Source organism: Panthera tigris, chromosome C1 (assembly GCF_018350195.1).
Source record: "Panthera tigris isolate Pti1 chromosome C1, P.tigris_Pti1_mat1.1, whole genome shotgun sequence".
NCBI lineage: Eukaryota > Metazoa > Chordata > Mammalia > Carnivora > Felidae > Panthera > Panthera tigris.
Genome location: NC_056667.1, coordinates 27,093,537 through 27,114,830, shown reverse-complemented (window position 1 = coordinate 27,114,830; position 21,294 = coordinate 27,093,537). Strand labels below are relative to the sequence as shown.

General features: G+C 53.1%; 1 protein-coding gene across 1 annotated transcript; it reads right to left on the bottom strand.

Moving 5' to 3' along the window:
* Positions 1–983: 983 nt before the first annotated feature.
* TFAP2E (transcription factor AP-2 epsilon) lies at positions 984–17,409 on the bottom strand. Its single transcript, XM_042996607.1, has 7 exons — positions 17,383–17,409; positions 16,602–17,081; positions 16,018–16,069; positions 5,093–5,315; positions 3,660–3,778; positions 2,980–3,121; positions 984–1,266 (listed from the first exon to the last, which is right to left on the bottom strand). Exons 1-7 carry the CDS (start codon positions 17,407–17,409, stop codon positions 984–986), a joined length of 1,326 nt encoding a protein of 441 aa, XP_042852541.1.
* Positions 17,410–21,294: the final 3,885 nt, after the last annotated feature.

The following is a 21,294-nucleotide window of genomic DNA, read 5'->3' as shown; positions in this document are numbered from 1 at the left end:
TTCCTCTTTAGAGGCCCCTTGCTCTCTTGAGAGGCAATCCAGGCCTGGGCTGAAGAAGGACAGGGAGGTTTCATACCCAATGAATAGGTTTTATTAAGAATGAGAAAGCCATCGGAGAGTCAAAGAGGTACATGGACTGCAGGGTCAAGAGAAACAACAGCAAGTACAAAATCCCCATGACAACCTCAGGGTCCCTGATACAATCTTTCTTCCTTCCCGGCCCACCCACAGCCCTTTGCGAGCAAAAACTCCCTCTCCATGCTGGTCCAGCCGGACGTCTTGGTGCGTAAGCAGAAAACAGTGAAATGAGTCCTCCACTCATTGGGATAAATAAGTTGCACTCGACATTTTTAAACTTTCAAATTTAATTACAACACACATAAATAAATAGGACAAACAGCAACAGGACTGTGAAGTGCAGCCTGGATTCAAGTTCTGTAATTTGTGCTTTATCTTTGCTCCTTGGGGTTTCCTCCCGCCCACTTCTTTCCAAGAGTGGGATGGTTCCAAGAAACCCACGGGGGCCCCCTGCCAGCACCCCTTTGCTGGGGGTAGGAGATTCTGGGATGAGGCCACCAACTCCTCAGCACCTCTGGTTTGTTAACAATTTCCCTCCTGCCATCAGTAAAAACAGCAAGGTTTTGGCCTCTAGGAGTATCCACCGCTGCCCAGGTGCCCTGAGGCACAGGGCTCAGCCACAAAACCAGGCTTCTCCATGCCAATTCCCTGTCCAAGCACTTCTCAGCAATCAAGGGTCAGAAAATTGCACCCATGCGACAGACATCTGGGCCCTTAACTTACCAACAAACCATCACAGAGAGGCCACCTCCCCTTCTCCCTCTCACCCACGGTCTCTGGATGAATGTTCTCTTTCTGGCCTGACTCAAGCTCCACCTTTTAATCCGTTCAGGCCCACCCCCAGGAACTAAGGCCTCATTTCAGGCCTTGGGAAACGCTCTGGGATGAGGCAGTGGAAGAAGCATTTATTTCCTGTGCTTGGCATCCTTCTCTGAAGCCTTGGTGTCACCATGCCCACTGCCCGCACCACTTAGAAACATCTTGTCCAGCCCCTTGAGTGACTCCAGCAAGTAGTTCTGGAAGGCAGAAAGGGCAGCACAGATGGCGGGCCCACCAAAGCCATGGGTGATAAGGCTAAAGTGTGTCAGGCAACTCTGTACTCCGGGCTCCAGGATGAGTGCTGGGCGGCTGTTGCCCAGTGGTGAGCGATCCTGAGCCATCAAATCTGCAAACTCCTTGCAGATCTGCCTGGTGGAGGGAGGAAGCAGGGGTGGAGGTTAGAGGACAAAGGTCTGAGCTGAGAGAAGGACCTACTGTGTGCAGGGCAATTTTTATATATTTATGATTGCTGACACTGTCAATAGTCTGCAAATGATGGTCATACCCATTTTACAGAAAAGGAAACTGGTTTGGAGACATTAACTGACTTGCCCAATGTCACACAGCTAGTAAATGGCATATGCCAATACCCTACAATCTCTGCCTGTGGATGTCCTACCCACATTTACAATCCAGCTCTACTACCTTATCCAGGAAGCTTTCCTTGATCCCTTCCCCACTCCCATCCCAAACACCCAGTGCTTCACAGAGCTTTTTCTTTGAAATAATTAGGGAACAATCCAGAATCTGCCTTGAAGAACTAAAATAATAGTTAGTGGTGAATATGAATTGAAGCCTAGATGCTGTGCCAAGAACACTGTATGCGTCATCTCACTTAATCCTGACAACAGATACATACTGTTATTAACCATTCTCACCATGTAAGAAAACTGGTTTCAGATAGGTTTGGTGACCTGCCCAAGTGACTAAGCTGGGATTTGAGTCTAGCTCCAGTTCATGGCCACTATTCATTTCTTTGCATCCTGCATGTGGCTCAGGCAGGAGAACATAACTCCTGTCTCACCTCTGCATCACTGTGGAAGCCAGTCAGCATTTTACACATGACCAGGCCCCAGAGTTGATGAGTTCATTGATGAATGAGCGAGGAGAGCCCTGTCCTGGATATGTTTTTCCAGCTACGATATGAACTCAAACGTCCCAGGAGACACAGCAGTTCTTTGAGTCTGTGACTCCATTTCTGCCTTAGAAGCCCTGAAGGAGGGAGAGTGGAGGTGGGGGACTGGATGTTGTTCTAAGCAGCAGGTGTGAGGGCAGGATACAGCCAGAAAGTCAGTTGCGGTGGGTGGGGTTTAGGCTGGCCAGATTGTAGGGTCCTCAAAGGAGTCTGGACTTAACCCTTCTTACCTCTTTCTGCCTCTTCTTGCAATGGGACCCTTCTAAAAATGAAATCTGAATGGAATACCAGTTCATTAAGTAGGCCTTAAGGCATCGCACAGAACGTAGTTTGAAAATCAATGCAGTAGCTGGGGGCGGGGGGGGCATTGAAGGTTCTCGGGCAGAGGAGCAGTGCATGTGCAGGAAATCTGAGGGAATGGTTGGGCACTGGGATGAGGTCTAGGAGTGAGATTAGGAGACCAGAGTTGAGGTTGTAGCATGTGAGTGGTGGTGAGGGAGCCACCAAGGGGATTTGCAGAGGGGTCAGGTGTGAAGCAAGGACAAGAGAGGGTCAACTTGCAGCTCGGTATGTCTTGGTTCCCTGAGGGAAGTCACTGGAGCAAAAGGGCCTATGGGCAAGGCTTAGGCAGGGGAAGCAAGACCACCATGTTGGGACTGGGGCTGGTGATGCCATGGGGCAGTGTACGGACGTGTGGGACGCACACATGGGCCTATGTAAGCCTGGCTGTGACACCATTTTTGCTGATGCATAGAACCCAGAAATGTTCACGTGTCCATGTGTGTCCCTGTGGGGCCACTTGCACATCATGTGTACATGTGAGTGGTGTCCAGTGCACCCATGCTTGGTGTTTGTGTCTGCATTGCACCTACACGTGCCTATGCATGGCGCCCATGACAGCCTGTGCATGGTGCCCCAAAGCACCCATGCGTGGCACCCTCACTCACTTGGCGGCCAGCAGCATGCTCTTGCGGCTGTGCAGTTCCCCGGGGTCAGCGTGCTGTCGGCACAGGTACTCGGCAGCTGCCTTGGCTGGGAACTCAGTCTCACAGACGTAGCCAAAGTCTCGGGCCAGGTGCACGGCCTCTCCTGTGGGGAGGAGAGGCAGAGCAATGAGCTGTCACTACAGCCAGGTGTACCTCTGAGCCTGGAGCACAGCCTTGGACCTCAGACCCCCTGGCCAGGGGCTATTCTGCCCCATCCTGCTTCTATAGATACTTCCTATGGTTTCCCTCCCAGAGCAGCCTCAGACCTAATCCCGTTGCTCTTGGGGCCGCGGAGGATGGTCTCTGAGCTCAGGGGTGGCAGCTGAGGCCACCATGTATCCCAGAGCCTGGGGTTGAGATGATCGAGCCCAGAGTTGTCAATGTCCAGGGAAGGGACTTTTACCCCCTCATCCCTTTACCACCTCCAAACACTGGCCACGCCTCCCCTACCCCCACCTCACCCCCATGCACCTGCATGTGTACGCATGCCCATGCACATAAAGACTATACACATGTATCACACACACCCCTTACTCATACATGACACACCCTCTTGTCTCAGGGACAGCCACATGCTGTCACACTGGGTGACATAGTTCCCCTCATGCTCACACTGACACCCATCCTCAGGCCTCACTCACCCTCCACCAGTGAAGTCAGAAGTGTCACATTGGCGGCCTTGCGACGGCCAGCTGGCAAATTGAGCCCAATCTTCTCTAGCCGTTCGCGCAGGCAGCGGCCCCCATTCTTGGACTTGGCCCTTGACATGCACAGGGGAGAGAGACAAACAGACACTATGAAGACAAGAAAGAAGCATATGTCTAAGTGATCCCAACAGGCCCTTTCTGCCTCCAACAGCCTGTGCCAAGGCTTGGGTCTGGCCCTGGGGATGTTCAGGGGCCTCTCTCAGCCTCTTCCCAATATCTTCCTAACCTCACTGGCTTTGCAGCCAAGATGGGGGTGGGGGGTCTAGCACCCTGCTGTAAGAGCTACTCATATCTCTCCAATCCTCTCAACAGCAGGGATAGCCTGGGGCAGGGAAGGGTAGGCCAGAATCTTGGGGTCCTTTTTCCCCACTTGAGCATACAATCTGAGCCATACACAGATACCCAGGGACACACAGACCCATGTGCAGAACATGCACACAGAGAGACATAGGGACACACAGTCACCCAGGGACACATATATAAACACACACAAATGAACACACACCCAGGGCAATAACAACACACACACATACCCACAGAGTCAGGCATATGCAGACACACGCAGACTTAGACACTCAGGGACACAGAAACACATGTTCACACCAAGCCAGGATCCCAGGGACATATGTATTGACAGTCATGGACTCATACAAGCCTCTCTGGGGTGCTCAAAGAGACCAAGAATAGAGATACGCCCACATGTGCACAAATGCAGCCTCCACACAGAGCTACAGACCTGTAAACACACATATGTCTACCTCCAGAAGCACGTGCAATCACACACAGAGCAGGACACACTCCAGCCAACACACCCCACTAGAAGTAACACAGGAAACTCACACTCATGAGAACATATACTTCTGGCTGTCCCCCCCCCCACACACACACACTGTCCTCAGACACATCAAAACTCCCAGCCCTGACGCACAACTACTCTACCCAGGCACAAGGATGTGCACAGAGAGGGACAGACACCAAACTATGAAGACAGACCATGGACTTCAAAACACAAACACACCAGAGAGGTCCATGCTCCACAGGGAATGGGGTGTCCCTTCCTTGGGGCAGGGGATAAGACAGCATTTTCTCTTCTCCAGACCCAGCCTTGTCCGTTCTGCCCAAAATGGTTAAGCCCTCCATCCCTTCTCTGTGACCAGGCTTCTTTCCCCACCTCCACCCCCAAGCCCACAGACCTGTAGGAGCTGCTGGGGACCTGGGCCTGCCCCCCAGAACAGGCACAGTTCCCCAAGGAGGCAGAAATGGAGATGAGGCTGTGGCCTGGGGTGAGACTGGCCCCTCTCTGCTCCCCTAAGGAGATGTGAAATGACCTCGGATTTGGGCAGGGAACTGTGGGCTGACTGTCCTACCTGCGAAGGACACCGCCCAGGAGGGAGGCATTGAGGCACTCGGGAGGTGAGAGTCGCCGCTGGACCTCCCCCACCGTCACCTTGTACTTGGACGTCGAGCTGAGCAGAGAGAGCCGGCCTGGCACAGAGCAGAAGACCTCACTGGGGTTCGTGATGCCACCAACCAGGCTGTCTTTGGCCAGTGAGAGGGCCGAGAGGCTGCTGGCTTTGGAGGGGATGGGAACTGCAGAACAGAAGCAAGAGCAAGGGAGAGAGAAACACTGAGCCAGGGACCACAGGGCACCGGCTCTAGCCAGCTGTGCAGTGGGAGAGTCGAGGAAGCACTGACTGTGTGCTGGGCACCGTGCCACATGCAGGCACACAGCTGAGTCTAAACATCACAGCGCTTGAGGGCTATCCTACTGTCCCTGCTTCCCAAAAGAAGAGACTGGGGCACGCTGAGGTTAACGTGATTCACTCGAGTCCACTCAGCTAATGGGTGGTGGAAATTGAACCTGGAATTGCCTGGGTCCTGAACCTGCGTTCCTTTGCTGAGCGAGGCTGGTTCCTTATTAAAACCCAAAAAGCTTCTGCAGAGTCCTGGAGTCTGGGCAGGTGCAACCAAAGAGAAGGTTGGAAATACAGAGACAGGCTCCCTGAGTCACTGCAGCAGGGCCCAGCTAGGTCTGCACAAACGAAAGGAGTCCCCAGCTTCCCTGCCTGCTTGTGATCCCCACATTCCACCCTCAGACCAGTGAAGGCCTGGAGACTTTGGACTCCCACATGTCAGGGGCAGGAAGGTTATGCCCCCATTAGGCCTCTGATGCTGTCCCCCTCCCTACCAAGTCACTATGGGATGCTCAAGGAGACAAGAATAAAGAGATACACTCCACAGCCCCTTTCCCCAAAACTACTAATCTATGTAGGACAGAGAAGGGACTCTTTTCTCAAACCCACTTAGATGCTCTTGGCTCAGAAAGAAAGTTCTTCCCATGGTCTAACCTCCATGCTCTTGCTTAGCCTCAAGTGGAAGAGAAAAAAATCGAAGTACTTGCTTCCACTTGGGCTTCTCTTCCTCCAAGGAAGTGAGAGCCTTGGGAGAGACGGTGGTCCTTGTGTGTGGGTTTGGGGTGTGTGTGGATTAGTGGGAAGCCTGGGGCCAACAGTTAACTGAACACTCGCTATGCTATGTGCTACATGGATAACTTCACTGAATCCTCAGAACAATCCATGAGGGGGCTATGTTTACTATTCCCATTTTATAGATGAGGAGACTGGAGCCCAGAGAGGTGAAGCAGTGTGCCTGAGATCACACAGCTGCTAGACTGAGAACCAGTAGCAAGCCCTGGACTGTGGCCTCAAAGGCAGCACTCTTAGCCCTAAGCCATTCAGCAAATATTTGCCGAGCACTGTGTGCCAGGGAACCCAGAGGTAAGCAAGGCTGACCGGTTCCCGGCCTGGCAGAGCCCCTCCAGCTTTTCTGTCTCTGGATGTGCATTCCCACCTTCCACCAGGCCCCCCAGCCAGAAGCCTCAGTGGTGCCCTCCACACTGCCCTCTCCCACCACATTCTGTCCCTCACTTTGCCCTGAGGCTCTCATTTTCCCACTGGGCCCTGGATGCAGTCACTTCTCCACAGGTGCACAGACGCTCACTCACTTCCTGCCCCAAATTTGGCACAGCTCTGTTCTGGTCTCCCTGCCCTGCTTCAGAGGGGTCTTTCCAAAACACATTGACCTCCAGACTAAAACCCATCAGTGCCCATCACTTCCCTGTGAATCAAATGCCAGCGTCATGCAGGCAGAATGATGTCGCCTATCATGAGTGCCAACTGTATACCAAGTGGACAGCTCTGTGAGGTAGATACTATTACCCATCCCAATTCCAAACTGAAGAAACTAAGAGTTCAGGAGATTCGAATGGATGGTACAGCAAGTAGGGAGCAGAAATGGGTCTTGAACTCTGATCACAGACTCCAAAGTTCACATCCTTAATCATAGTGCCTTCCATATAACACCCTCTTTGTGTTCTGGCTGCTGCCTGCCCCTCTTGCCTGGTTCCACAGTTGTCCTCTAGGCTCTTAACCCACACTGGTCAACAGAAATATACTGTGAGCCACATATATAAATTCAAGTTTCCTAGTACCCATTTTTAAAAAAGTGAAAAGAGAGGTGCCTGGGTGGCTCAGTCAGTTAGGCTCTGACATCAGCTCAGGTCATGATCTCACAGTTCGTGAGTTCAAGCCCACAGTTCGTGGGTTCGAGCCCCGTGTGGGCTCTGTGCTGACAGCTCAGAGCCTGGAGCTGCTTTGGATTCTGTGTCTCCCTCTCTCTTTGCCCCTCCCCCGCTCACACTCTTATCTCTAAAAAATGTTTTTAAGTAAAAAAAAAAAACATGTGAGGTCAATTTTAATATATTTTATTTTCCCCCACGTGTCAAAAATACTAGCACGGAAACACGTAATCACTATTTGAAAATTACTAATGAGCCATTTTACCTTCTTTCCTTGTACTTAGTCTTCAAAATTCAGTGCGTGTTTTGCATTTATAGACCATCTTAATTTGGACTAGCCACATTTCAGGTGCCCAATAGGCACATGTGCCTGGTGGCTCCCACAGTGGACAGCGCAGCTCTAGACTTCAAAGAGGGAGCACAACAGGTAACAAGTAAGCAAGGTGTGGGGGACCGGGGGCGCCCTGTGGAAAGCCGCTACTTGGCTGAGGGTTACCCCTCAGGACACACCAACAGTGCCAGAACTCCAGGTTGCTTTGTTTGCTGATGAAACCAGGATTCTGGATTTCTATGTGGAATCTCTGGACCTTTGAACCCTGATGACCAATTCAAGAATTTAAAAACCCAGCACAAGCTGCATGGAACACAGTGAAGTGCCACCTGGGATGGGGGACCATCAGCGTGTGAGCTCTTTGAGCCCCACAGAACTGCTCACCGTCCATCCCCATCCCCACCCCCACCCCCACCCCCACCCCCAGCAGGCCTCCTCCTTCCCAAGTATCAGTGCGGGCACCATCCCCAGGGCATAGCTTCCTGGCCCCACGACCCCAGCCTCCTGTCTCCCTCCAGCCCTGACCTTACCACCCTGAACCTTCGTGTCTGCTTCCACAGCTGTCTTCCCTCCCAGCCAGCAGTGCCTTGAGGGCAGGGTCTTGGCATAAATGGGCATCAGTGAATGTGGGATAAATGAGTGGAGCAAGGGCCCTTGAAACCTGAAATGGGAAAAAGAGTGATGGCCCACAGCCCAGATTGGGGGAGAGGGTGGGCACTGGGAGAGCCTCATCCCTTTGTTAGTGATTGGTAGTAAAAGTGCCCTTCCTCCTGGGGTCCCCACTCAGGCACCAAGGAGGGGCCAAGAGATGAGGGAGAGGTGGAAAAGGGCGGGGGTTGGGGTGGTGGTGGTGGTGGTGGTGGTGGTGGAATATAGGGAGAATGAACAGCACACACTCTACCCCAGGCAAGTTCCCTGTCCCCAGAGCAGGACCAACTAGGGTGAGGCAAGTAAGGCACTCGCCTTGGGAGCAAAATTTAAGGGGGCACCAAAAACTCAGCAAGCACGATAAATGGTACTTTAATCCAATCTTTTAAAAAATATAAATTAATGTAAAAAAGCCCTGGTGACAAAATATCAACATTTTAATTAGAAACAGGCTCTGATCCTGCCTCGCTGACCTTTTCCTAATCCCAGTCCCCTCCCAGAGTGCGGAACAAAGATATCCTAACTCAACAGACACATGGACACGGGACAGGCAACCAGAGCCATCCCCACCTCCCGCCCCAGTGTCTCCCAGGCCTGTGTACAGGCTCCCTCTTCACCTCTGTCCCTCTGCCTTGAGGGGACTTTTTTGGGGGTGATGGAACTATCCTATATCGTATTGTGGTAGTTATATGAGTATATGTTTATATTTGTCGAGATTCAGAGAAATGTACACATAAGGTTACTTATACCTCAAGCTTGACTTAAAAAAACAAACCCTACAAATTAATAAGTTAAAAATAAAAAGAAGGGCAGAATGACTATCCTCCCTCCCATGACCCCTAGCCAGAGGGAGTAGTCAGAAGGAACAGAAAATTCTCTTCTCCAGCAACCTCCTCCATCCCAACTTCTATTCAAACGAGGGGCTCCCTGAGGCCAGGCCCCATAAGACAAGAGGGAGACCGAGGCTGTGTGGGGCTGTTTGTGCATGTGCAAACAGGGACATATGTGAGCATACGTGTGTCACAAATGACTCTACACAAACCATGATGCCTGTCACGGACAGAGCAAGGAGCAAGATTGTGCATGTGTGCACCTACTCACTGAAGGAGCGCTGATCCCCAGCTGTACACACAGACATAGATTCTGCCCTCCTGAGTGTTGTAGGAATGTGGCAGCATGCATATGGATATCTGCAAGTGCTTTTGCTCCTGTTGATACAGTTATACAGAGTGTATGCTGGATTTATGCAAATACAGGTGCTGCTAAGTATAGGTGCATGACAGGTGGACGTGTGTTTGTGTATGTGAATGACAGACTTTGCTGCTTCCCCCCACTTGTCCTCAGAGCTTCTTCCCTCAAAAATGGCAAGAGGGACGGAACCCAAGGTTAGGAAGGGGATGGCATGAGAAAGGGACAGTCATGGAGGTAAGAATTAAACTAGCACAGACTACAAAGCAGGGACACGGTGTTTGCCTCCCGCACCGCAGTGACTCCCGAGGCTGAAGTGGTATATTCATGGTGTCCCACCCCACACCCACCCCCATCACACAAGCAGAAGCCATTTACACACACACACTCCTACTACAGACACAAGAGCACCTAGTTGTTCAACGCGTCAGACAAGACTCACACCTGTCTACACACTCCATCCACAGGTGGTAGATACTGTCTGACCACTGAATGTGGGGAGTGTGCAACAGATTCTCCCAGAAGGCTGGTTAAAATTTCAATTCCGTCTAGAAGAAAACATAGGAGAAAAATCTTTTTGCTGGGAAACGAGTTCCTGGATACAACCCTAAAAAGCATGATCCATAAAAGAAAATAAAGTGGACTCAGTAAAATTAAAAATATTTGCACCTCAAAAGACGTTATTAAGGGAGCACCTGGGTGGCTCAGTTGGCTAAGTGTCCAACTTCAGCACAGGTCATGATCTCGCAGCTCGTGGGTTCAAGCCCCATGTTAGGCTCTGTGCTGACAGCTCAGAGCCTGGAGCCTGCTTTGGATTCTGTGTCTCCCCCTCTCTCTGCCCACCCCCAACTTGGACTCTGTTTCTCTCGCTCAAAAATTAATAAAACATTTTTTAAAAATTAAAAAAAACACACTATTAGGAAAATTAAAAGACAAGCCATAAACTTGAAGAAAATATTTGCAAATCACATATCTGATCAAGGATGACAATCCAAAATATGTAAAGAAGCCTTGTAACTCCATAATAAGATAAACAACCCAACTGGAAAGTGGTCACAATATGTGAATAGATATCACTAAAAATGATACATGAATGGCTAGTAAGCACGTGAAAAAGTGCTCGATATCGTTAGTCATTAGGGAAATGCAAATTAAAACTATACTGAAGTACACTAGGATGGCTATTATAAATCAATCAGGTCTAGGTGAAGATGTGGAGAAACTGGAACCCTCCCACGTTGCTAGTGGAAATGTAGAACAGAAGAGCCCCTTTAGAAAATGGCATGCCAGTCTCTTAGAAAATGAAATACAAACTTACCATAACATCCAGCAATTTCATTCTTAGGAATTTACCTAAGAGGGATGAAAACATATGTCCACACAAAGACATGCATATGAATGATCACAGCAGCATTATTCCTAGTAGCCGAAAAGTGGAAACAATCCAAGTGTCAGCTGATGAATGGATGCATGAAATGTGTTTCCTCCGTGCAATGGAGTACAGCTCAGCAACGCGAGAAGAAACCAACTACTCTCACCTGCTATGACACGGATGAACCTCAAAAACATTATGTTTAGTAAAAGAAGCTTGATGCACCGTTTGCATATTTATATATTCCTTTGATATAACATGTCCAGGATAGGCAAATTTATAGAAAGAAAGATCAGTGGTTGGCTAAGGCTTGAGGTGAGAATAAGAATTAACTACAAACGGGAATGAGGGAATTTTGGGGAGGGTGATGGAAATGTCTTAAGACGGATTGTGGGGCCACCTGGGTAGCTAAGTTTGTTGAGCCTCTGACTCTTGACTTGGGCTCAAGTCAAGATGATCTTACAGTTTGGATGGTGAGTTCAAGCCTCACATCAGGCTCCTTGCTGTCAGTGCAGAGTCCACTTCAGATCTTCTCTGTCCCCCTCTCTCTGCCCTTCCCCACTAGCATTCTCTCTCTCTCTCTCTCTCAAAAATAAATGAACTTTTTAAAAAAAGGCAGATTGTGATAATGGCTACACAAGTCCATAAATTTACTAAAAATCATCAAATTATACTCTTAAATGGGTGAATTTTAGGTATGTAAGTTTTACTTCAACAAATCTGTTAAAAAATGCAAGTTCCAGGGCCACACTTCCACAGACTCTCACTCAATAGGTGTGGAGTGGTGCCCAGGAAATCTGCATTTAAAAATTTTTTTTTAAATTTTTTTAACGTTTTTATTTATTTTTGAGACAGAGAGAGACAGAGCATGAATGGGGGAGGGGCAGAGAGAGAGGGAGACACAGAATCGGAAGCAGGCTCCAGGCTCTGAGCCATCAGCCCAGAGCCCGACGCGGGGCTCGAACTCACAGACCGCGAGATCGTGACCTGAGCTGAAGTCGGACGCTTAACCGACTGCGCCACCCAGGCGCCCCCATTTAAAAATTTTTTTAATGTTTGTTTATTTTTGAGAGAGACAGACTGCAAGGGGGGAGGGGCAGGGAGAGAGGGAGACACAGAATCTGAAACAGGCTCCAGGCTCAGAGCTGTTGGCACAGAGCCCGATGTGGGGGCTCGAACTCACAAACTGTGAGATCATGACCTGAGCCAAAGATGGATGCTTAACTGCTTAACCCATAGAGCCACCCAGCCGCCCCGGAAATCTGCATTTTTAAATAAGCATCTCCAAGAGATTCTGATGTATGTGGCTCCTTAGCCCACACTTAGGGTACACTGGTCCCCATGGCAGTGGGGTGCAGCTGGAGAAAGGTAGACAGGAGGGGTATCGACACCCCTCCCAGCCCACTGGAGCCTCCTCATCTCCCCTGGGTGGCTAAGTTTCCTTCGGGCTAACCTTCACTCCCCTGTCCCATGTGGCCCTCAGCTACCATCCAAACTCTGTCTGCATGGGCACTGGTTTTTCAGTCTCTTGCTGGAGCAGAGGCCTGGGAGGCGAGTGAGGCAGGAATGCAGAAGTGCCAGATCAGATCCTGTCTTTATGCAAAACTCGGATTTTTGTTTATCATGGATTTTTGGCAATACCTCTTATTTTAAATTATTGCATTGAGATATATTATTTATCTAAACCTTGCCTCAGAGGTGAGTAGTTCACTTACCTCACCCTAGGCCTGGCCCTGTAGAGATGGACTTGGAAGTCCAGACCCTCCCCCTCCCTTTCCTTCCCAAGAGCCAAGGAGAGCAGAGGAGAGAGTGGCTATTTCCCTCAGCCCCTGCCTTGGAGACCCTGAGAGAGATTGGACCACAGAGCCCACCCTCAACTAGGCAACCACCCACTCTCCTGGTGGGGAGGAGGTATTTTTCTTAATTCTCATTTTAACCACTCCCCTCCAGCTGTGGCTGTAGAAACCCCGCAGATTTCAACCTGTTTAACCTGTCTGGCTTTTTCCACAGTGGAGGGCATTTGCACATGCTGTGCCTAGTGTGGTGAAAATATCGTAGCCCTTTGTACACCCTCTCTCCCGGTGCACTCAGACTTCAAAACCCATCACTCATTCATTCAACAAACACGCATGCACCTAGGGAGACCCATCCTAACCTCTCCTGTAGGAAGCCCCCCAGCCTCAGACACTCAGTGCTCCTCCTCTAAGCTCCCAAGCCACCAGTAGAGATCCCCCTCACTACCTTTCTCCGCTAGAGAATGTTCCCATCCAGGTCTGTCTCCCCCACCAGTCCCACCTGCTTTCTGTGCCCCTAGGAAAGATTGCAAAACTGTAGGTGACAAACATGGGCAGAAAATGGAGGGCTCTTCGCTTCTCCTTGGGTCGGCCTCGGCTCCGTCTGCCACCCCCGGACCCACACCCTGGCTGCAAGGGGCAGCAGACCGGGAAGTGTGTGATGGGGACGGAGGCTTCGCTTCCCTCCCCTCCAGGACAAGTGCCTAGAGTAGCGAAAGTTTTACAACCAGGGTCTGGGCTCTCGGGAGCTTCCAGGCTCCCCTCCCCGACGATACCCTGTGGTTGGAAGGCTGCTTCTGGGGTAGGGCTGGGGTTGCCTCCGTTTCGCACCCAGGATCTCAACTGCCCGCGACACCGCTGCCGCTCCCTCCAGGGCCGGGAGGAGCTGGAGGAATCTGATGCGTCAGCCAGCCAAGAATGACTTTCTGTAATTCCAGGGCCCAGGCAGGCCGGTGGGGCCCCCACCACCCGCGGCAGGTGTCAGAGGTCTTCAAGATATTACAGGGGCTCCCGATGTCATCGGTAGGGCCTGAGGGCGAAGAAGGGCGCAAATCCACGCCCCACCCCACCCCCGAGTCCCGCAGCGACAGCGGAAGTCCCTGGCGAAAAGTGCCCGCTGCGCGCAGGGCTCTAAGCCCGGCCGCCTGCTTAGCCACAGGGGCTCCGCGCCGTCACCTGCCTAGGCAGCCGCTTAGGTCAAGACCTCCGGGACCAGCTCTGCCTCGGCTTTTGCAAAGCTCGAAAGCGCCGGCACTGACCCTCTCTCCTCCCCAAAGGCGCGGCGCGCGGGCCCAAGCCCAAGCTCGCGGCTACGGAACCCGGCCCTCCCCTCCGCAGGGGTCCCCGGCTCTCACCCCTCTCCCTTTGCTGCAGCGCTCCCGGCCGTGTGACCCGTCGTCCGCAATGGGGCGCTCAGGTCGCCGCGCTCCACCTCGCTGCGCTCTCCCACCGACAGGCTGGCACTGCGGTGCGGCGGGTGTGTGCGCCCCCGGCCCCGACGTCTGGCGCGGCACCAGCGCCCACATCTTCCCCGCGAGGCCCAGCGGGCAGCCCCTCTGGACAATCCGGCCGCACTCACTGCGGTCTTAGGACCGCCGTCGGGGATTCCGGCGCACACCAAGGACCCGCAATTTATGGCAGCTGATGTCCTTTGAGAGAAACCAACTCGGGGCAATTCCAGTTCCTCCTTGCAGCCAGTTTCCTGACCTGCTTGTGGATTGGGGTTTAAGGTACTCAGAGCCCCAGCTGATCCTTCTACCCTTCCCCAGGGCAGAGGATCCCGAGTTCCTTCCCAAAACGCAAGGGGCTGGCCTCCCCGAGGGAGTCAGTGTGCCTAGCCCCCCCCCGCCCCCCCAGACTCTCCAGCCCGGGCAGAAGTCGGGAACTGGGGGCCCAGCGACAGGCTCTTCTTGCCAACTGCAGACCGAGCTCTTACTTCCGACGGGTTCCAAAAAGTCCACTAAACCAACACAGCGCCTGCAACCTCAGCTCCTGCTCCAGGAAGCGGGGGTTCCCAGCGTCCTCCCCACCTAAGTTCCAGGAAGCCTGTCCCTTCATCTTCCCTCCCCCACCCCCCCACCCTCCATACTCTAGGTTGTCCAACTAACTCCCAGCCCCTGGTAACCCAGCCCCAACTCCTGGAAGTCCAGCCCCCAGCCCCCAATCCCACTCCAGCCCCCAACACGGGAGGGCAAACAAAGCCTGGGCTTGAATTCTTTCTTTTGAAAAACAACTGGAGCCAAATCCCACAGGAGCAGCACCTGCCCCAGGCACTGCAGGTTTCATAGAATTCCTCCCAGGACACCCACCCCAAATCTAAGGAGCCCACCCAAAGCCTGTACCCCTCTGACTCTCTGTCTCTTACTCTCTCTTTCTCACCTTTTCCTGGCACGTCCAGAACCCGGTCCCCCAAGCCGGAAAATCCACTGGAGGGCATGTCTCAAACCCCTGACTTTTACCAGTGCAGAGACACAAACACCCACCAAAACACACAGGGAGTGATCCTCACATGCTTAGAGATCCTCAGCACCAAAAACAAACAAACAAACAAACAAACAAACAAACAAACAAATTCCAGGACACAACAAAGACCTTGATACACACATAGAGACCCCCAAACACTCAGAAATATACACTAACCTAGTAGGCACACATCACACACTTAGCAACAGACACACTTACACACCAAGTAATACCAGAAAGACACCTAGGAAAGAAACATATAGACATGTACAGGACCCTGAACTCACATCCAGGAGCAGGCAGGCCTTGGCCCTCCTGCACTCAGACTAACTGATGATATTCACACACCAACTCATATAACTCTAAATGTGTAAAGAGGCTCCTGAAAGAAGAGAAGACTCTTCAGGGAAACTCGAGTTTCTCCCACCCCCTAATCGACCCCAAGGCCCTGCTGGACAGGAAAGCTTGCCAGGCTAGGAAATGGTAAGACTCTGTAATGAGGAAATAATTTAATGAAATCCATGGGAATGGCATTCCCATTCCCACCTCTTAGGAGACAGGAAAGTAGTTTAACTTGTTCTGCAAATTAACTCCAGATCCAAAGTGCCCTCCCCTTCATAGAAAGAGGCCAAGCCCCTTTGCGGGGCATGGGTGGCCCGGGGAGCAGAGTGAGCAAGATATGCCCAGCCCACCCCAGGCTGCAGGCTCTGGGGCCAACATGCCAACCTGCCCAGCTGCCCAGGCTCTGGCCAGAACCCCAGGCTTTGCTGCCCCCCTAATGGACTAGTAAGAGGGTCCGCTGGCCATTGAACCCAGCGACACATAGGAGGCAAACTCCACGGGGAAGGAAATGGGTCTCCACCCTGGGGAATGGGGTGGGGGGCCCAGTTCTGCCCTGGCAGATGCACGATGTTCCTTACCTTTCTTGATCACAGACTGGTCCAGAAGGCTCATTCCCGGCTCATCCATGGCCTGCAAATAGGAGAGGCAGTGGTAAGGGTGCTTGTGGACCTAGTCCCCTGTCACTTCCCAAGCTCCTGCAGTCCCTGGTCCTGGTCCTGTCTGCTCTGCCCTCTGCTCACCACCTACGCTTGGGGTGACCCGCAGGACCAGGACTGCCGTGCAGCTGGAGCCCTGGATACCTCGCCATGCCATGTGAAAGGGGGAATTTTGAACCTTGGACAGGCAAATCCTCTGCTTCTCTCAGGGGGCACAGGCTGCCCCAGCGGGGGCTCAGATGCCCCACGCCGCCCAGCGGAGAGCTAGAGGAGTGGTCGAAACCCCCCTGCCCATTTACTCCACCGAGGGTTGCCGTGCAGTGAGTCGGTGCCAGGACGCCTTAATGGCCAGGCAGCATCTAACCCAGACGTGGGACTCATCCTCGGAGTGAGAAGTCGCAGGCTGAGAGAAAAGTCGGGCGCCCGCCTTCATCACCGTGCCTCCAGCCAAAGTCCTAAAATCACCGCGGCCGGTCCTGGCCCATCCCGGACCGTTCAGGCCTCACCTGCAGGTCCTCTAGGCCGGGCGGCGCCGCCAGCCCTGGGAGGCCGAGGGGCGCGTCGGCCAGGCCGTGCGCCCCGTCGGCCAGGCCTTGCAGGAGCCGGGGCACGGCGGTGGCGTAGTCGCGGCGCGGGTCGAGGCCCAGAGCGCGGGCGGGCGGCGCCAGCAGGCCGGGCGGCTCTTCGTGGGCGCGGGCGGCGGCGCGGGGTGCGGCCCAGGCGGCCTGGGGAGGCTGCGGCTGTGCCAGGGGTGCCAGGCCGCCGTACGGGTCCCCGGCCAGGTGGGGAAAGGCGGCAGCGGCGTCGGGCGCCTGGCCGTAGGGCAGTGGCGGCTGCGGGTAGGGCGGCGGGAAGTAGGGCGGCTGGAAGTCAACGGCGGCGGCGGCCGGCGTGTGGCAGAGTGGCGGCGCCGGCCCGTAGGCCGCCTGGGGCAGGGACGACAGGCGGGCCCCGCCAGTCGCTGCGCCCAGCCCGTCGGGGCGCTCCTGGGGAAGGAGAGGGGCGCGTTAGGCGGCCCGCTGGCAGCTGAAAGGACCTCGGCCCTAGAGGACCCTCCTCAGCTCGCGGGGATCCGGCTGCCGTCCTGCCCGCGTCCGGGGGCCTGAGGTCTGTCCCAGGGTGGCCCGCGGGCGCCGGAGCCTCGGGCTGGGACAGCGGTCTCTCGCGCGCGCACCCGCACCGTCCGCCGCTGGCCGAGTCCCTGTGGCCCCCTCCCTCCGAGGTTTCGTTGGAGGCGGAGGTCCGGCAGGTCCAGCACTCGGGGTCCCGGGCCCCGAGACTACTCACCATGGCGGGGTAAGTGTGCACCAGCATGGGGTGGGCAGCGCGGGGCACGAGGCGTGGCGGCGGCGGAGCCCTCGCCCGACGGCGAGCGCTGCGGTAAGAGGCGCGGGGAGCCTGCACAGCCCGCGGGGGTCCCTTTGGGGCGGCGGGGTGCCACTCGGTCGAGAGCCGGGCGGGCGGGCGTCGGGTCCTCAGCTGTGGGCGCCCCCGGGCGGATCCATGGAGGCGGGACGTGGGCCGGACGGGCGCTGATCACACTTGGAAAAGTCGGTCAACGGGTGCCCAGCGCCCGCCCTTCTTCCTCTGAGCGCAGCCCGCTCCATGCACTCCAGTTATAGTGGCGGGGGCGCGCTGGGCCTCCGGGGCGCGCATTAAAGAGACACGCTGTGGCCGCTTTCTCCCTTCTCCCCAGCGACCGTTCAAGGGGAGGCGGGGCTTTGGGGCGACCCCATGGGGTGGGTAGCGGGGCGTGAATTCAATCCCCCCCCCCCACCTCCCGCTTGCTCTGAGACGCCTTCTGGGCTCAAATCCCAGCTGTGGTGAAACAGAGAAGGATTGGAAGCTAGGATGTAGGGGTCCTGGGTTTGAGTTTCAGCTCTATCGCCTTTATTTGCTTCTGAGCAAATCGCTGCTCTTCCTGGGCCTCAGCTTCCTAGTCTGTAAAGTGGGTATCCGTCCTTTCGCTAACCACTTCACCGGACTATGGATGTGGCCATCGTCAATGTGGAAGAAATTTGTGGGCTGAAGACTCAAGCCCACTGGCTCATGTGCACCCCTGTGTCAGCGTGCATGCACGTGCGTGCGTTTGTGTGTGTAGAGGACCATCACAATCTTTCTGAATGTTTCTGGATCAAAGACCCTCAAAGAGTGCCCTCTTCACTCAGCCTTCTGGTGGCTGATAACTCCCAGTGCCAAGCCAGGGTCTGAGGAACCTGGACACACAAACTGAGAGAGAGTTGTCCAGCGGGGTTCAGCATGAGTTCCACCTGAGAAGGGCTCCAGATGTTTCTGAAGCCACTAGAGCCTGGGCTGATTGAATATGTGTGTAACTTCCCCACGTGATGGTGTGCAGCCATCACACTTAGGAGGGCAGGCTGTGTGTGTGTTATCATGGCAGGCACTGGCTGGCTCTCAAGATCATTTTGGTCTCTGCAGTCTCTCCACCTTTCTTTCTCCCCAAACCCAACCCTCTCCTCCTGAGAAGCAGGGGCAAGGATGAAAGAAAGGGAAATGAGAGGAATACTAAGAAGAATAGGAATTTTAAAAAGCAGAAAGATGGGTAAAAAAAAAAAAAAAAAAGGCAAGAAGATGCTCAGGCCAAGGCATAGAGGAAATAACCACAGCAAGCTCTTATGACAGAGTGTGCTGTTACTTCGCCAAGTACCTGATGAATACTGAGTTGTATCAGTCTCACATTCTCTGGTGAGGAAGAAGAGGTACAGACAGGTGAACTGGACTTGCCCAAGGTCAAGCAGCCAGGTGAGTGGCAGCACCAGGGTGGCCTGCCTCCAGCCTCTCTATATAGTGCTGGGAATTACTATCCTGTACTGCCTCCCTCTCAGGCACCTAAGAATTTAGTTCTGACTTGCACCTACCTGTGCTCTTGAACAAGTCCCTCTTCCTCTCTGACCTCAGTTCCTGTAACTTCAACAGCAGTGGCCACAAAGTAGGGGAGCGCAGAGAAGACTAGATGTTTTCTGAGGCCCCTTTCCAGTGAAGCAGATGATGAGAAAGGAAAGGTGAAAACATGGAGGTAGATTACAGAGGACAGGCAGATGGACCCGTGGAATGTGTGTGGAGGAGACTTGTACTATTCCAGGGGTACGTGGCAGGTGTAGTGCTCAGGTCTGGGTCATCTCAGCCTGGGGGGCTGTGAGGGAGGAGGCTGAAAGCAGCATCCCTAAGAACCTTCTGGAAGCTGGAACCACCAGCTAGGGTGGTGGGTGAAGCAGAGCTGGACGGCACTGCTACCTCCATGCCCAGGCCAGACCAGAGGACTGGAGTATGTTTGCGTGTGTCTGTATATGCGGGTGTGTGAGTCTGTGATGAGAGGCCTTCTCCCCCACCCTCAAATTCAGCCAGAGGACATCAGAAGTGAGGCTCCAGGACAGGTGTATGTGGGTTAGTGCATGGCATGCAGGTTGGTGGACCCCTATGGGGGAGGTCCAGGAGCAGCAAGGCTGGTAATGCCCGTGCCCAGGTCTGGGGATCCTTCACTCTCTCCAGCAGACTTGGGAAAGCCAGGATGACAGGACAGGCTGCCTGTCCAGTGGCTTCCTTGGGTTTCTCACCCTACTTTGCTGTAGCTTAAGACACCCCCTTCTTGTCTCGTTCTCTTCCTTTCTACTCTGACCACTCCCCAGCCTCCATTTCTATCTCATCGTTCACCCACATCCTTCATGTCAGTTATTCATTCTCAGTGTTGAGGCTTCCACATTTTCTTCCTGTCTACACTCTTCATGAGTGAGTGAGTTCCTTCTCAAGACTTTAGTGACTGTTAGTTGGCTGTTCTCTTTCAACTTTATCTCTAGTCTGTATCTCTTACTAGATAGACCCACAGATGCAATTTCCAGGTGGATATTTCTTCCAGACATCTTGTTGCAGCCATCTGAAACTTTCCAAGTCCTCAAGTGATCAACATCCCCTCCACCCCTGCTACCCACCCCAACCTGCTTCTTCTTCCGTGTTCTACAGCTCTGCACATGGCACCACCATCCTTCAAATTAAAAACAGTCATCCCAGACTCTGACTTTCCCTTCATCCTCATAAGCCAATCCTCATATAGTGTCGTCATTTCTAACCCTTATACATGTATTTCCACCCCTCTGTCAGCCCTTTAAGCTCCCATACTCTTTCTCATAGACCAGTAGAGTTCTCAAAGTGTGCTTCCTGGGCCAGCATCACCTACAACGTCTACAAACTTGTTACAAGTGCTACTTCCTGGAACTCACCCCAGACCTACTGAGGCAATAAACCTGAGTGTGGGGACTGGAAATCTGTGTTTTGATAAACTCATAAGGTGACTCAGAAGCTCAGTAAGGTTTGAGAACCACTGCCTAGACCATTACAACAACCCCCTAACTGGTCTCCTGCCTTCTTCATTCATTACTCTTCTGACGCACCTCCAATTCCACTTAGCAATACGAGTGACTGGACCAAAGGGGCGCCTGGGTGGTTCAGTCAGTTAAGCATCTGACTCTGGCTCAGGTCATGATCTCACGGTTTGTGAGTTCAAGCCCTGCAAGAGCCTGCTTCAGATCCTCTGTCTCCCTCCCTTCATGCCCCTCCCCTGTTCATGTGCACGTGCTTTCTCTCGCTCTCAAAAAAAAAAAAAAAAAAAAAAAAAAAAGAGTGACTGGACCATGTAACCTTCCTGTTGAAAACTCTCCTGGGGCTTCCCATGGCCCATCTTCAGGGAAAAAAAGTTTAAACACCCTAACCAGCATTCCAGGCTCTTCACAGCTGCAACTGATTTTTCTTTTCTGCCACATGAACTACCTCACAAGAAGATGAAAGGAGAAACAGAGACTGTGTCCTGCACTGGCTTTGGTGCATGGCAAGTGCTCAGTGAATGCTTATTAAATAAATGGTGAGTGGATGAGTTTATCAATTCCTCAGCTGGTTGAGGGATCTTTTTAGGAAGCCTCCATGACCCTCGGTAGCTAGACATAGAAACCAGGTACAATCTGAGGAGATCATCTGATAAATGATTTTGCTTTATGGCTACTGGGAGACAGATGTTCATGATCTGCTACAAGCTACCAGGTTTTGTGACTGTGGACTCTGTCACTCTTCTCTTTCTGGGCTGAGGGACTCCTTGCTTGCTGAGTCATGGAGGAGGGCATTGCTGTTTGCCCACTCTCTGGGACAGATGTGCATATGTGGAGGCCTGGGATGTGCACAGGGGTACATATG

Excerpts from the sequence above, each read along its gene's own strand:
- TFAP2E (XM_042996607.1), bottom strand. The coding sequence starts at position 17,409 with ATGCTGGTGCACACTTACCCCGCCATG. Across the intron at positions 5,316-16,017 it reads CCAGTCTGTGATCAAGAAAG|TTCCCATCCCCTCCAAAGCC; the intron begins GTAAGGAACATC and ends TCTGTTCTGCAG. Across the intron at positions 1,267-2,979 it reads AGCATGCTGCTGGCCGCCAA|GCAGATCTGCAAGGAGTTTG; the intron begins GTGAGTGAGGGT and ends TCCCTCCACCAG.